Genomic DNA, 15,800 nt, shown 5'->3' on the forward strand with positions numbered 1-15,800 from the left:
GGTAAAAATTTCAAGCATTTTATAAAGTTAAAATAAGAAAAATTTTCAATGAATAATGGTTAATTTACGGGTGAATATCTAATGTCGTAAAAATTTGAACATCAAACGCTCATAAAAAATTAATGTGAATTCCTGCTAAACTTTTTTTTCTTATATAGGTAGAAAAACTCATGAGGACCCTACTTATTATACTGCAAACTGTTGAGTAATACCAATACATTTATAAATTCATTTGAATCTTTAATTTAACTACAGAGCTTAAATCCAAGGATATTAAAATAGGCGCGTAATACATACGATCAGTGGATTTTATAATAACAATTTAGGACAAAAATGGTACAATTATTTCATGATAACAACCGATATAATACCTATATATTTACGAGGACCCTTGATGAGTTGACTTATTCGCAGTGGAAAATCTGTATTCTTCCAACGCGACAACCGTGACTAGAAAAAACATGTATAAGAATACACCATGGTGTGGAAAACCACGACAAAGAAATGACTTTGCTTTCTCTTTCACGCAGCATCCCGGCTGGAGTTTTCATGCTCTACTTATCTAGCGCTGCATTCAAGAAACAATGCTCACATCATGGACGGCTGTTCTATAATATTTCCCTGACATTAAACATTGTACACGTTCGTCATTTCTCTTGTACTTTATTGGTGACAAAATAATATTCACAAATATGATAAAATTCAAACAATTACAACAATTTAAAAACAATAAATATATATTATAATAATATATTATAACATATGAAAAATAAAAATAACTTTATATATAATATGGAGATTCATAATCACTTATTTGATTAAAAAATAACAATAACAGTTAAGTATATAACATTATAAAATAAAAATAAGTACGGTAATGTGTATATTGTTTGGTTGGAATGTTTGTTTTGGAATGTAAACAAAATAGTATATTAATTAGTATAATTGTTCTGTTTTAAATAGTCTCGAATTTTAAGCACCAATAAGTTAAGTATTCGTGTGTGCGTGCGTGTATGTATATGTATATATGGTCGAAGGATGTATAAGCTTCACATTAATCTTAGCAATAGTACTTAGAAACCTCTTCCACTAGTTTATCCACGTTTTTTTCGTTAATTTCAACAAATTTTTTGCTCTGTCTACTAAAATAGTATATATCCCCGGTATATATATCAAACCAAAGAGCGTGTATATGCAGGTCATACGCCTCTAGACGTTTCCTAAGGAAACCATAGCTGGCAATATTTTGCATCTGCTGTAGGGTATTAACCTATAACACACAAATACACAATATGTGAATATATATTATTTTCTATTATTATTATGGTGTATGATATTATGTAAAATCGTATAAGATTTAATAGTTCGTAATTGAAAGACTAGCAAACATAAATAAATATAAATAACAATATGCATTAGGAGGTATCCATTATAAGTTATAGTATACCTAATATAGTAATATGAATAGAAAAAAATGCATATATATTAAATTTGTAAATGTATTTATTTATGATAGATGGTCATCGAAATGCTTGAAAATTAATTTGTCGATTAAAAAAAGCTTGATATAACAATATACTGCCTCCACACAAGATATTGTATTCATTACTGATAAAAAATGTTTCATTATAAACTTACGAAAATAATTTTAGGAAAATTTTACAAAAAATGTTAGTGCAATAAAAAAATGACTTATTAGTTATTTCTAATGACTAAAACAAATTTTTAGATTGTACATATTTTGAAATCAATTTTATAAAGCATACCTATTAATATTAAGCTTTAATTTAGTGTTAAAAAATTATATACAATTCAATATTTTATTTTAAAAGTATTAATATATAGAATTGTTTTATCAGAATTATAGTTAGTTACCTGTGATAACTTATCTGTAACGGAAAACTTGTCTTCTGGATCAATGTAAGCAATAATTCTGCGTAAGGGTGTCTCGGCCTGAAAAATGAGTGGTGTGTCGAAGCCAGCTGCTTCCAGCTGTTGATACTTTTCCAAAGATGATATTGCGTGCGTACAGAGCCATGATCGAAGCGGCGACATCCGGCGGTTGTCGATGCTAGCAAATTCCGTGTCCCTGAGCAGGTGCAACAAGTTCATTGCCTAAGAATGAAACCAACACGTTAATTAACATTCGATGATAATAATTAATAACAATAACACCCGGCATAAAATAAACTATTATTATTTATCTTTTATATAAACACTGCCGGAAAAATAAAATGCAGTTAAAATTTATGTTCTAACTCAAAAATGCTGCAATATTTTATTTGTATGCATATTTAAAAGTCATTATCAACGTTTTCCACATAACAAAATACAACTCAACAAAAGTAAAATAATACATTTTATCAATATATAATTCTTAAGGAAACATTTTTTTCTTATTATTATAAACAATATTACATTTAAATGCAGTTTTTGTACTGTAATCCTGCATAATAAATAGCAACTGCCAATTAATGACCGGTATGTAGGTAAGTATATTCAGCATACCTATTACATATAGGTACTGTATAGTCATATAGAATACCTACGCGGTACAGCCGACATACCACAAGGCCACAGCGGACATCAAGAAATTAAGATTGTTCTAGACTTCTAGTAGCAATGATAAGTCATGTGAACTACAAGGTGCGGTTGAACAGATTTTATAAAATTACTTTACCTGATATCCATTTATTAAAATACGAATACTATTTGAAATCACCGGACATAATATACCTACATGATAGGAATATCTAATTTTCATTTTTCAGCAAGTAAGTATACCTACGTTTTAATTATGCATTAAATATAATCAAATGAAGCCTGATATTTTAAATGATGTATCTTGTATGTTTTGAATTAAATTTCAATTGCAAAACAATATTTGTTTAAAATACTTTTTAAATGTTTAAAATTGGAAAATAGGTACCTATATAACCTGCTTAATTCTGTACAACTTGAATGATTTATCTAAATTTACAGAGTAGAAACTATATAGCTAAACAAATGTAATGCGTTTTTAATAATAATTTAATTAATAGTACACTAAATTGATACTGTGAGAAAACAAATGAGTGTTGAAAATTAATTAAATCTTAGTTTATTTTTTATTCACCGGTATTTGTTTTTAAAAATAACATTACTTTGCAATCAGAATGCCCGCAAACGATAACATGCCTTATATCGTTGTGTACACATCCTAGTTCCAAGGCTGCTGGTTCACATGTAGTATATTCATCTAGGAAATGCTGCGAATGTGGAATCAAATTTCCAGCATTTCGAACTAAATACCATAACATAAAATGTTTACAATTTTAAATTTCACTACCTACTACATTGCAATAAATCATGTAATTTATGCAAATGTACATATACCGTATTAGCTATTAGAGTAATTAATAAAATACGCATTACACAATTAATATACAATAGATTAGATATTTAGATGAGGTCACGAGATGAATCAAAGATTTATTAATTTATATGTTTAACACTTTAACGTATATATCACTAAATAATGTATAATGTTTATTATATTATACTCAATTTTATTATAAATCATAATATTACATTTTTACAGTCAACTCCTGATATAACATAATTCCCTAATTAAAAAATACTACAAAAATTCAATTGCATAATAATGGTTCCAAAATAATATTAAAGACTTTAAGAGAATGTCAGAGCACCATTTGTTTTCTCTCTGACCCAAGCGCAACATAACAAATTACGTTGAGCAGAATCAACCCTGTGTTGTTACGTTTAATATTAGAGCGTATTTACCTATTATCAAACTTTAAGCTAGGAACATTACTTGAATTCCTATAGTTCTTACGTTGACTTTTTTTACAATATTTTAATTTTAATAATATACACGCTCATAGCCTCATAAAGTATTACATAAAAATTAAAATATCATAAATAGCCAACATAGGGAATAAGGATACAAGTAATTTTCTTAACTTAAAATTTTATAATAGGTGAAAACACTAATATTAAAAGTAATAACACAGGGTTGGTTCTGCTAAACGTAATTTGTTATGTTGCGCTTGGGTCAGAGAGAAAACAAATGGTGCGCTGACATCCTCTTAAGAGTAATTATAGTTACTTATAATGTTAAAATATATATGAAAAAATAATATCCACAATGTATTCTAAAATAAATTATAATTAAGAATGTATGCTGCCCCTGAGTTATATAATATATACTAACCAATGAACATATCACCAATGTTGGTTTCAGTAAATCGAGCTGGCAACATACGGCTGTCCATGCAAGTGAAAAATAAAGCTTTAGGCTGAAACATATCAAATAATAATTTAAAACGACTATATTTTATAAAAATGTTTTGTTTATACTTTACAGTTACTATTAAGGAGCCTCGCTACGGTCATTATTTAAGGGGAAACATTTAGGCAATTTCTAATCTGGTCATAGCCGCCCGGGATCTATGAGTTAGTTGTAAATGATTATTAGTGTGAGTGAAATTAAATGCGAATCCTCTCTCGTACGCGCAAGCACATGTCAATACTCGATAACTATATCAATTTCACTACAAGAATTTTACAAAATCATACATTTGTTTTGACAAAATTAAAGTTAGTTAACGTTGTCTGATTTTTATTCTGAAAAAATATTTGAATTCAGCAGTAAAATGTCTGTAGATCGTACGAAACATTTCCCGTTTTTAATATTAATTCATAATTAATTATGATTCGAAAAATTTGATATTTTAAAGTTTTCAATTACAGTTCACAATAATATAAAATTTAGTTTTTACAAAGTACTTCATAGGATCTATAGACAATTTTAATATTTTTTTCAGAATCAAAATCGGACAACGTTAACTAACTTTAATTTTGTCAATACTTTAGGTCTTTTTAGCTGAAATTGACGGTAGTAGCAAGGCCCCTTAAGTATTAATGGAAATATTAAAAAAAAATTAAAAAGTTAATGATTAATTGTATTACATATTATTATATTTTAATTTTTAATAATGAATATTGTATATAAACCAAAACCATTTAAACTAAAACTAAAGCACAACACCTAATATCTTATTTTGAAATGTTAATATTTAACTTTAAAACTATAAAAAAAAAATTTGGTTGCAATTATAGTTAGTAAATAAAATATTTGGTGAATAATTTATTTTTTTAATAAAGAAGATTTTTTGAATGATCACAAAAACACTATTTTATCGTAATAAAATATTAGTAATAGTGCTATATTATACAGTTAAATATAAAATGTTAATATATTGTATTTACTATTTTAGGAATTGTTTAAAATGTAAAATATTTTTATGTATGCCAATAACTTATTTCTGACTATCATTATTTTGTGTGAATAATCTGATTCTTCTTTACTAACATGAAAGTTCAAATTTTTTTTACCAAATTTAAAATAAAATCAACAGTCAAGTAGTCTACAATTTTATCGATACCCTGTGGATAATGGTTAAAAACAAATCGGGTACCTACCTATCTTGTTTTTTTTTTAATTACCCAAGAAATTTAAATAGTTCAAATTTAATAATTACTAACATATAATATAAAATATAAACTATAATATAAGGAACATAAACATTTTAAATTTATATCATAACTTATGAGCTATAAATAAATAATCGAGTTTCTTTAAAAATGAAATATTCGTTATAAAATAACAGATTTAGTATAATAAATAATAAGTATCAACAAATATTATACAAGTTATTTTTATGATTTTTCATAAGATACTAAAACAGAATTTAATTTGTACACAGGACTAAATAATGTATAAATATAAAATTGTTTGACACAATTTTCACTTATGTAAGTATAGTACAGACGACACAGATGATGAGTATGAATGATGATTTTATCAACGATATTCCTAGAAAATATGTCAAAATTAAAAATAAACTTTTTACAATGATTTACAATTATTTATAAATAAAAAGTAGGTAAGTACGTATAATTATAGCTGTCTACAGCTAGCATAGATTAGGTGCTAGGCATTGGTTTCCCTTCACTCACCTCAGAGCAAAACTGCTAATATTATATTATATATTATTTTACTATTTAAATTTGAAAGTAATATTAATTAGATAAACCATTTAATCATACAATTTCAAAAACAATTCTGAACTGATTTCAATGCACTTAATACTGAAACTGCAGACATTTTAAAATGTGCTTAGAAAAATTACATAGATACCAACAAGTTATGAGTTAAGCGATTGTGTATTAGAAATGTACCCATTTAAAACTATATAAAATCGTAGCGGTCCCAATATTTTTAAGATTAATTAAAAAAAAACTGTTTTAATAAATTAAAAATTAATTGGTGAAAACTGACTGATACCTATAATATAATATAGGATTAATAAAATATTCTGAAAAAATATATGCAGATGATTATAGGTACGTATACTGGTATACATTTGTCATTTGTCGTTTTAAATATGATTGTTCGACGTTTTTTTAGCCTTAAATAGACGTCACACGAAGGTTTGTTTTCTTTGTCTCTCGCACGTGGAATAGAACAAAATCAAGTTCAGGAAGGTCAGTCAAAACTTTACTAAACTACCTATTGGTAAGTCATTTTAGATTATTATCGCTAAAACAACTACCTACTAAACAAATTAATTTAAACATTACATTCAGGGGCGTATATTGTTTCTAAAAATAATTCTATAACCTATAGTGTCCTACTGTCCTAGGAAAGCATTATCCCAAAACATATTATTGGATACATAAGTATCTTAAGATATGATATGTATCTTAAATATTGTAAATCATTATATATAAGTTATATTGTATAGTGTACAGTAACAACTCATTTACCTCCCCACAAGCTCTGCTCAATGGGGTAAATTAAAAAATTATGCATTTGATCTTATTTATAAATGCTGTGTAAATAATATAAATAATAACGATTAATAATGACTCCGAACTATTATCGTTTTGATGCATGTAATAATAGATAAGACTTTAGAAGTAAATATTGCCTAATTAGAATACAACAAATTGAGTTAAATTATATTATATTAAGATTAGATAGGTTCTATAATATAGAAATATTATTTAAGAAGTATATTTAAATTTAAAAAATAATCATTCTACAAAATATAGATGCGAATATGCGATATATTATTAGGGTTTCTTCGTTCTTCAAAGAATGGGATGAAAAAATTGAATTTATATTTATAATTATTTTTTTATGGTTTCTTTTGTTTGACCCTATATATTGTATGAACTGCCTAATTGCCAACTTCAATTAACCACACAATTGTAATTTGTCCTAACCAACATGATTTAAAATTTGATAAAAATATTTTTAAAATTTTTTTTTCATCGTTTAAATATTTTTAAAATTTTTTGGTTACAGTATGAACTATTTATGAGAATTCAGAATCCCTGTTTTAATTTACTATCCTTACCTATATAAAAATTAAACATTTTATACATTTTTAAATATGTAAGAATATTTAAAAAAATATTTATTTAAATTTTCGAAATTTTTATGAATATTGTCAACATTTGAACATTAAATACCTACTTAATGTTGAAAAAAATAATACCTATTGATCATTAATATATCTCAACCGGCAACCGCTATTGTAACAATTAACAATTTCAACTTATGAGTTATAAGGAACCTTGTATTACCTGTTCAAGATTTTCGACCCAACTAAAATATTTTTATTGACATTCATAGAAAAAAAAACTTGTAAATCTAAAATGTCTATAATTAGCTCAAAACTAGTGTACATTTTATCATGTATAGAAAACCATAAAATAAACATTTGATAAAAATGTCAAGTACTTCGATTAATAGTTTTTGAATAACAACAAAATAAGAAAATTGTTGAATGAGAATAATATGTTAGTTTACAGGTGAATATTCAATGTCTAACATAAAACGCTCGTAAATTATTAATTTTACTTTCCGGTAAACTTTTTTTTGCTTGTAAATATAGGAAAACTTAAGTGTAATCTAGTATAAAAATTTCAAATCTTATAATATATTCATAGACATTTTTTTTACGAATTTCTTACTAACAATTTACTAATTTTCGTGATTTTAATAAATGTTGTCAATACTTCAACTTCACTCATAAAAAAATTACAGTGGATATTCACACAACAAATTTTTTGTTTGTATTACCTGACGCTTTTTAAAATTATAGGGACTCTTGACTTACCTAAGTACCAACTAGATCCTAAAAGGTGATAACAGAAAAAAAGACTTATAATTGTAAAATCGATACATTCATTGTTTTGCTAAGATTTTAAAACCATTTTATACATTGATGACGTAAAAAATCTCTTTTTAAACCTCATTTAGAAATGTAGCTTTATGACAATTCTTTTATTTAATTTCTAGTAAAATCACTTATCAAGAATTTGTTACAAAATGTTTAAACCTAAAAAATTTAATGAATTTTTACTTTAAAATAATTTGAAAATGTTCATAATTTTGATGAAAAAACTAATTCCGTATAAAAAAATGTCGACTATGTAACTTAGTTACTTAATAATAACTTATGAGATAATTTTGAATTACATTTTCTAAGGATTTTGCTCAAAAATAAAAATTGTATGTTTGTATCGTACATAAATAAAAAAAACTAAAAAATTTGAACATTTCAAATTAAAATAAATAAATAAAGATCCAAAATATTTTGAATATTTTTATTTAAAATCTAAAAAGTGCACACAAAAATATTTGATGAAACATTTTATTTTAGTTTTTCTCGATTATTTTGAAAACTACTGGGGTCTGGGAATTTTTATACTCCCGTCGTACCAACACGCCAACACTACGCGCAGTGGCGTATTTTCAATTTTTTCTGGGGGTGGTCCAATAATTCCAACATAATATAGATACTGATATAAAGAAATAGTTTTTAATAGATTATAAGAATAAAAAATCGTTGTTTAATGTTATATTATATTTTATAATTTTAAAGTACAAAATCTAAGCATCTTTTTTTTTTACTAAGTTCATCTAAAATATCTTTTGGTAAGAGAGAATCTTTTCTATAAATGGACATCATAGCCAATCTTTGTGTTAACACGTAAAAATAATAAAAGGTTTAAATTATAGAAATATGACATTGTGACAACAGTCTGCTAATCTCTGGACAGAAAATAAATATTACATAGGTAAACATGGTTCTAAATGAATACTAATTGTCGGCCAGTTGACTCCAAAAATTACATTAATGTTTTATGTTATTATTGAAAATAATAAATTCCTTACGGCTCACATCAGATCAATGAGTTATTATTATTATTTACTAATTTATTATATATTGAATTGGTACTTACATAGTAATAGATCTAATATATTTTATTGAAGACATTTAATGCAGTCGTAGCCGATGCCGTCGTTCAGTATCGAAATACAAACATGAAGTAAATGATTCTACGACAATTGCCTTGTTTACAAAGCAAAAATTAAAATAGATTAATAGAGTAGTTTATTGGAGAATGATGTTAGTCGTCAATTCCTTACGATAAAAATTATTTGACTGTTTCTGGAATTATTGATGTTTATCTATTACGGGTATTTTATAAAGTGGTAATAGGTACATACAATACACGGAAAAGTCTAGTTAAGCGTGGCGGAGGGTTTTTGATCGTTCGACCGTTGGCTAATTTTAAACTATATTTCATATAAATATTTTGTTCACGGGAAAAAAAACATGTCCGCGCGTGCTTACATAAACCGGGGTCTGCAAATATGTAAGAATATTTTTTTTCTGGAGAGAATTTCTGGGGGGGGAGGTCCAGTACCCCTAGACCCCCCCCCCCTAAATACACTACTGACTACGCAACAACACTATTACCAGACTACATTAAATTTGCTACCAGTAAATAGTACCTAACCATTCTTAAAATTCAATATCGATTCATTTTTGTACTGCTCCAAAAGGTGAAATGGACGGTGGACGCAAGAAAAACTAATTGTAAAAACTAAAATATTCAGAACATCGTTTATTGTAATATTTTACATAATTTGACGTTGTCGATAATAAGTTTTTAACGAAATATTAAAAATGTCCAAAATACTAGGTAGCTATAGTAAGTACTACTAAAACTACCTACCTACCTACAGATTGTACAATAACGTAAAATATATAATAATAATAAATTGTTATAGGGAACAAACAATCATATATAGGTGGGAGTTTACCAATTGCGCTTAAAATTACCTTTTTTTATACAAATTGCGCTCAAAACATTTTACAATACCTAAGGAAAAGTTATAAGTTAGTTAAACATTTTTTATGCGAGTATTAATATAGGTATAGTATAATATAAATAAACATTTTTTTTCTTCACATTTAACAAGTTACTTTTTGATCGTCAATTATATAAAATGTATGATAATGATAACTTGTTTTCGTCTATCACTCAAATGCATATTTCCGTGATCAAATGTCCATAATAATAATAACGTTTGATAAAATTCCCGATACCGCTATAAAATGTATTATAACCAGTCACTCTAACCAGTAATCAATTGATCAATAAATACATTTTTAATTTTCAAACATTTTAGTGTGTTTATGTTGATATTGATGGAATTAGATCAAAAAAAATATTTCGAAATTTGAAGATAGCCGCCAGCTGCAGCAGGCGGCAAATTTGAACACAAGCGCAATTGGTATATTCATCGTAAAATATAAGATGCGCAATTGGTACACTGACCCTAAAATATGAGCTGCGCAATTGGTATATTGACCCTAAAATACAAATTTTGTTTTGGCGCAATTAGTCCATGCCCATATAGGTAGGTATTAACATTTTTTATATAGATACCTATTTTATCAACATTTAAAGGAATTAATATACTTTTTGTATTTGATTGCCTTTATTTATAACACCTAACACGAAATATGGCAAAATAGTATTGATTTTGTATAACTAAATGATAGAAAACACATAATATATTTGACAAATATAGGAACATAAAATATAATTTTTTTATATTGATACTTTATTATAGGTATGTACCTATTGTACGGTCATTGATTTTATTATATATTATTATTATTGTAAGTATTGTAAAAATCAATCGTACGGTGTACCAACTAATGTTATATAGTCTATTAGTGATATTATACAAGTTTAAAAAAAAATGGCAATATGCGAGGTGAATATTTAAGTAGATTTCACGGCCTATTTAATTTTTGGCAAAAACAACAGAGCTAAAAAATACCAACATATACCCTGTACCAAATAAGAGCGCACCAAATTTACGTAACAAAACCGGTTTTACTCGTGGCCGCCCGGTGCGCTCTTATTTGGTACGGAGTATAGTTATTATGGAGTATGGGGCGCTATTTTAAATGTGTGCCAAATTTAAGGATTGCTGTGTGAATCTTATCTTTTACTAATTTTCTATGTGTATACAATATATAGGTACATACGGACAGTGTAAATGTGTGGGTACTAATCATTAGTGTGAGTGACTGTGCATACAATAAATAACAGAAAGTTCACGCATGTGCACGTAAGTGCACTCATTTCATAAATCATAAGTATTAATTATTTTGTTTTTATTTTTTGTCAAAAGTATCAATATTTTGGCAATCATATTAACTAACCCATTTATCATATTTTTTATTCTGACATATTTGAATTGTCATACAATTTACTTGGAACGACTTTCTCACATTTTTAAACTAATTTTAGATTCTAAGCAGTGCGAAAACAATGTATTCACAATGATATGTGTTTTTTATTCTGTCTGTCATCAACATTTGGGGTAGGTAGTAAAAATGCTCCAATTTTCGAGATCAGCCTCTTTTTACCAATAGAAAAGTGAATCTAATTGGTACTTTTGAATGGTCGAAATTGAAAATTCCAAGTAGTTTTAAAAAGATCGAGAAAACAAAATAGCGATAAATTAAAGATAATTGTTAATTATAAAAATATAAAACTATTAAAACTGTGGGTACATAACTTCGGTATACATTTGGGGGGCTAATCTAAAACTTGGGGGCTTAGCCCCCCACCCCCTAACTCCACCTATGTGATTGTGAATAAAGAATTGTATCATAAGACTTATACTTGGTATGTATCACCATTGATTATTTGATTATAAATATTAAATACTATTTATAAAATATAATCAATGACCAATGGTATTACGTACAAAAAAAAAAACGAATAAATATTGGTGCTAAAAATTAAATTATATACGTATATATTATTATCTATGGCTGCATAAACCACTACCACGATTTAAGATTTAAGTATATCTTAAATCATGACCACTACCCAGACCACTAACCTAACCATAATATTATAAGATAAGCAATCGGTCGTTTTACAATTAATATCGTTATGCTGTTTGCTGGCAACACTGAGACTGAGACGACTTTCGTAAGCGCGATAAATTGATAAGTGATAAATGATAACTCGTCGTTAACCAGTAGTTTCCTCAGTTTCCTGTCTTCCTGATATTCGTTATTCCAGTAGACCGTTTTATAAGTTTTTAACGTTGTTTCAGCAGCTGACGAAGTGACAAGACGACTGACAACAGTCAACGGCAGTTGATGAGGAAATTACTAGTTAGGTAAAGCATATTTTAGACGCAGCATCTCGTTAAATATTAATGTCCAACAGTGCCCCCCCCCCCAAATATTAGCGTCTTACAAGGACCCGATGTTCGTGTTAATCTTACCTCCGGGTTGTTTTTCACCTGGACGAATTGCTCGACCATCTTCGCCCTGTTCGTCCGCCTGTACTTCATTATACCACGAAATATCCTGTCCATATCGGTCACCCTGCTCTACGTCGGACCACTCTGACCACCACACATCGCCCGAGCTCAACTTACTAGTAACTACTGCCTTTAAAAAGTTCGAACGCTTGGTGCTGTGCAACGTAGTGCCGTCGTCGCCGGTCGACCTCTTGACGCTCAAGGGCGTTCGCCGCCTCCGCCTGCCTTGATTATGATCGAGCGCGCGCACCCGCGCATTCATTTCTCAGTACCGCATTACCGCGTGTGTTTGTTATTTCTAATTTGTAAATACACGCCACACGGGAGTTCTATTCAATTTCGAACAATTAATATGTTTCTATTCCCGCGGTCATGGTTAAAAGTTAGATATTAAAACCATGAGAAAACAAATCATGACGTTACTCGTCGAATCGAACACCTGTTGACGATCGAAATCGCAAGTTTGCTATGATAGGAAAGCTTTCATTGACGATTACTACAAGTATCTATATTCGTTGAATACACAACTTTATGTGTAATTTATCCGTCTGAAAAATAATAATCTAAACCACTGACTAGTGATGGATTTAAAAATATTATTCCAAATGAATAACTATAATAATTGTGTACCGATTGACAATTGTGGTTTTATTTAAGAAAACGTTGGATCATCGCATATAAAATATTTTCGAATATTAATTCTTGATAACAAATTAGAACTCTTCTAAGTTCTAAGATGGATATATTTTACACTGAAAATACTAACACATATGGCATTGATTAAATTTAGAAAACATAATTATTAGGTATTTGATGTTAATGTTTATGTTTTTAATTATTATAAAGGAACTACCAGCAGACAGTCATGAAACTAAATATATTTTTTAAGTTTAAAATAAATATAATATACCTGATTTCTAAATTATTATTGAATATAATGATTATCAATTTATTAGGCTGGTTACAATATTTTTTCTAACCAATTTTTTGTAATGCTTTGCTTATTGCTATAAAAACGCAAATGTATAATAAAAGCAGATCAAAAATAAACTAAATTAAATTTCAGGCAGTGTAAATATTTTTCCACTGCACTTACCCAAAAACATATCTATGATTCCTCAATTTTCCTTACAGAGGAAAAATATCTAGTGGTAAGCTACTTACAATTATAATTTGTTTTTTAAATGATATTTAATATAACAAGTTTATTTAAAAAAAAAAAAAAAATGTTAGGTAACCGAATACTTTTTACAATTTGGAGTAAAATTAATTATTAGAAACTTATTCAATATTCAAATGTAATTTTATTTACAGATATCACAATGGATCAGAACGTAGAAGAAATTCAACAGAACTTATTAAAATTTGGTTGTTGTCGAGTATGTGCAGTTAGACACTTAACAAAACCTTCTGCTATTAATGTTAAAACATTAATTTCTGCATCAGAACAGGATCATGATGAACCAAAACGTCTAAAAGAAAATCCTTGCATAGCATGTTTGGGATTATTTCAAAATCCACAAAAAGATGATATTATTAATAAAATAATTTCTTATCTAAAAACATCTAAATATGATTCGGACACATTTAATTTAGCGTTTAATTTGCCCATGTGTACTATTATTCGTGGGCATTCAATAGCATTATATGTATCAAAATTGAGAATAACCTTCAATCCAACGTTTCCTACAGCATTTGTTTGTGCCAAAGACGCTTGGAAACTAATGGCTGAGGATGCTATCGTAAAAGCCACTGGTAAACGTTTTGATGTACATTCACCATTGCTAGTTACTGTAGGTTTTCATTATAAAGATATAAAAGACGAATGTGATTGTTTAAATGCAATTATAAAATTAAGTAACAAAAATTTACAAAATATTTTATCTCAGATGGATAACAAAGATTTTGTTAGTCAATATGGTGAAATGCCATCAGTACCAGAATCAGTAATAGAATTCAAAAGTGTAGATGCTAGACATGAAAGTGTATATATTGCTGGTCGTTATAATAAGTGGTCTAGGACTCTTTCTCAAACACCTTGGATAGTAGACCAAGAAAGAAGGCTAGAGAGTTCAGTTGAAGAAATAATATCTGATCCAATAAAAAAACGTGCATTAGCCGATGAATTCAAATTTTCGGCATCTGGTAGAGAAGACATAGATGTCAGAATGTTAGGAAGAGGAAGGCCGTTTGCCATCGAATTAGTCAATCCAAAACAAACTAAATTCAGCTACGAAGTATTAAGGGAAATTGAAAATGAAATAAACACTGATCCACAAGTGACTGTAACACACTTGCAAAATGTAGTTAGAGAACAATTAAAAGAATTAAAATCTGGCGAAGAATTTAAAATCAAAGTATATAAGGCTCTTTGTTACGTTGAAGGTGAGTTACCAGATTTGGAAAAACTCAATAACTGTGCCCCTCTAGAAATTTTACAGTACACGCCAATCCGAGTATTGCATAGAAGAGCTAATATGGTCAGGCCTAGAACTATACACTCGATGAAAGCTGTAGCAACCAAAGTCGGTATTGATAATGGTTGTTCATTTTTCAATGTAATTTTGTCCACTCAGGCTGGTACATATGTAAAAGAATTTGTCCATGGAGACTTTGGACGTACAAATCCTTGTCTCAGGACAGTTTTTGAAAACGATACAGTTGATATATTGGCTTTAGATGTTTTAGATATTGAAATTGATTGGCCTACACCTGTAAAGTATTAATTTATTAGTTACTACTATCATAGTTTACTATCAATACACAGAATAGGATAAATTTAACCTATTCTGTAATTGATATTCTGTACTGAAAACATTTTTATATATTTAAAAAATCTATTAATATAAAGATCATTAAATGATTATGTTGAATATTAATATTATAAAATATAAATAAACATGTGATGTCTTAGAGAAAATAAACTATGATTAAACTTCCTTATACAATTTGTGTTTTTATCCAGTTTATTTAATTGTCTAACTAAAGAGTGTATATTTTATTCAGATCATCCAATTGTATTTACTTGTTCACATACTTATATCACATCCCAATATTAAAATATCTACTTAAA

At 27.8% G+C, this 15,800-nt stretch overlaps 2 protein-coding genes across 4 annotated transcripts; one reads left to right on the forward strand and one right to left on the reverse strand.

The window, feature by feature from the left end:
- Positions 1 to 646: 646 nt before the first annotated feature.
- On the reverse strand, positions 647 to 12,970 carry LOC100165063 (beta carbonic anhydrase 1). 2 transcript variants are annotated; one of them, NM_001293499.1, is given in 6 exon segments: positions 647 to 1,207; positions 1,210 to 1,270; positions 1,876 to 2,115; positions 3,144 to 3,283; positions 4,214 to 4,298; positions 12,689 to 12,920. In NM_001293499.1, coding segments are annotated over 6 exon segments (627 nt in total). In that variant the 5' UTR covers positions 12,782 to 12,920; the 3' UTR covers positions 647 to 1,199.
- LOC100162978 (putative tRNA pseudouridine synthase Pus10) lies at positions 12,402 to 15,670 on the forward strand. Of its 2 annotated transcripts, none has more exons than XM_001943703.5 (2): positions 12,402 to 12,580; positions 14,042 to 15,670. In XM_001943703.5, the coding sequence occupies exon 2, from the start codon at positions 14,050 to 14,052 to the stop codon at positions 15,451 to 15,453; it is 1,404 nt and encodes a 467-aa protein (XP_001943738.1). In that variant the 5' UTR covers positions 12,402 to 12,580; positions 14,042 to 14,049; the 3' UTR covers positions 15,454 to 15,670. The 2 variants fall into 2 exon arrangements, with proteins under 2 accessions (XP_001943738.1, XP_016664713.1); XM_016809224.2 differs by lacking the exon at positions 12,402 to 12,580 and adding an exon at positions 13,702 to 13,878.
- Positions 15,671 to 15,800: the final 130 nt, after the last annotated feature.

This window comes from Acyrthosiphon pisum, chromosome A1, assembly GCF_005508785.2.
Source record: "Acyrthosiphon pisum isolate AL4f chromosome A1, pea_aphid_22Mar2018_4r6ur, whole genome shotgun sequence".
Classification (NCBI taxonomy): Eukaryota; Metazoa; Arthropoda; class Insecta; order Hemiptera; family Aphididae; genus Acyrthosiphon; species Acyrthosiphon pisum.

Coding starts and splice junctions, on each gene's coding strand:
- LOC100165063 (XM_029486082.1), bottom strand. CDS start 12,781: ATGGACAGGATATTTCGTGGTATAATGAAGTACAGGCGGACGAACAGG. Junction 4,299..12,688: donor AGGTGAAAAACAACCCGGAG/GTAAGATTAACA, acceptor GATATGTTTCAG/CCTAAAGCTTTATTTTTCAC. Junction 3,284..4,213: donor CATTGGTGATATGTTCATTG/GTTAGTATATAT, acceptor TATGGTATTTAG/TTCGAAATGCTGGAAATTTG.
- LOC100162978 (XM_001943703.5), top strand. CDS start 14,050: ATGGATCAGAACGTAGAAGAAATTCAACAGAACTTATTAAAATTTGGT.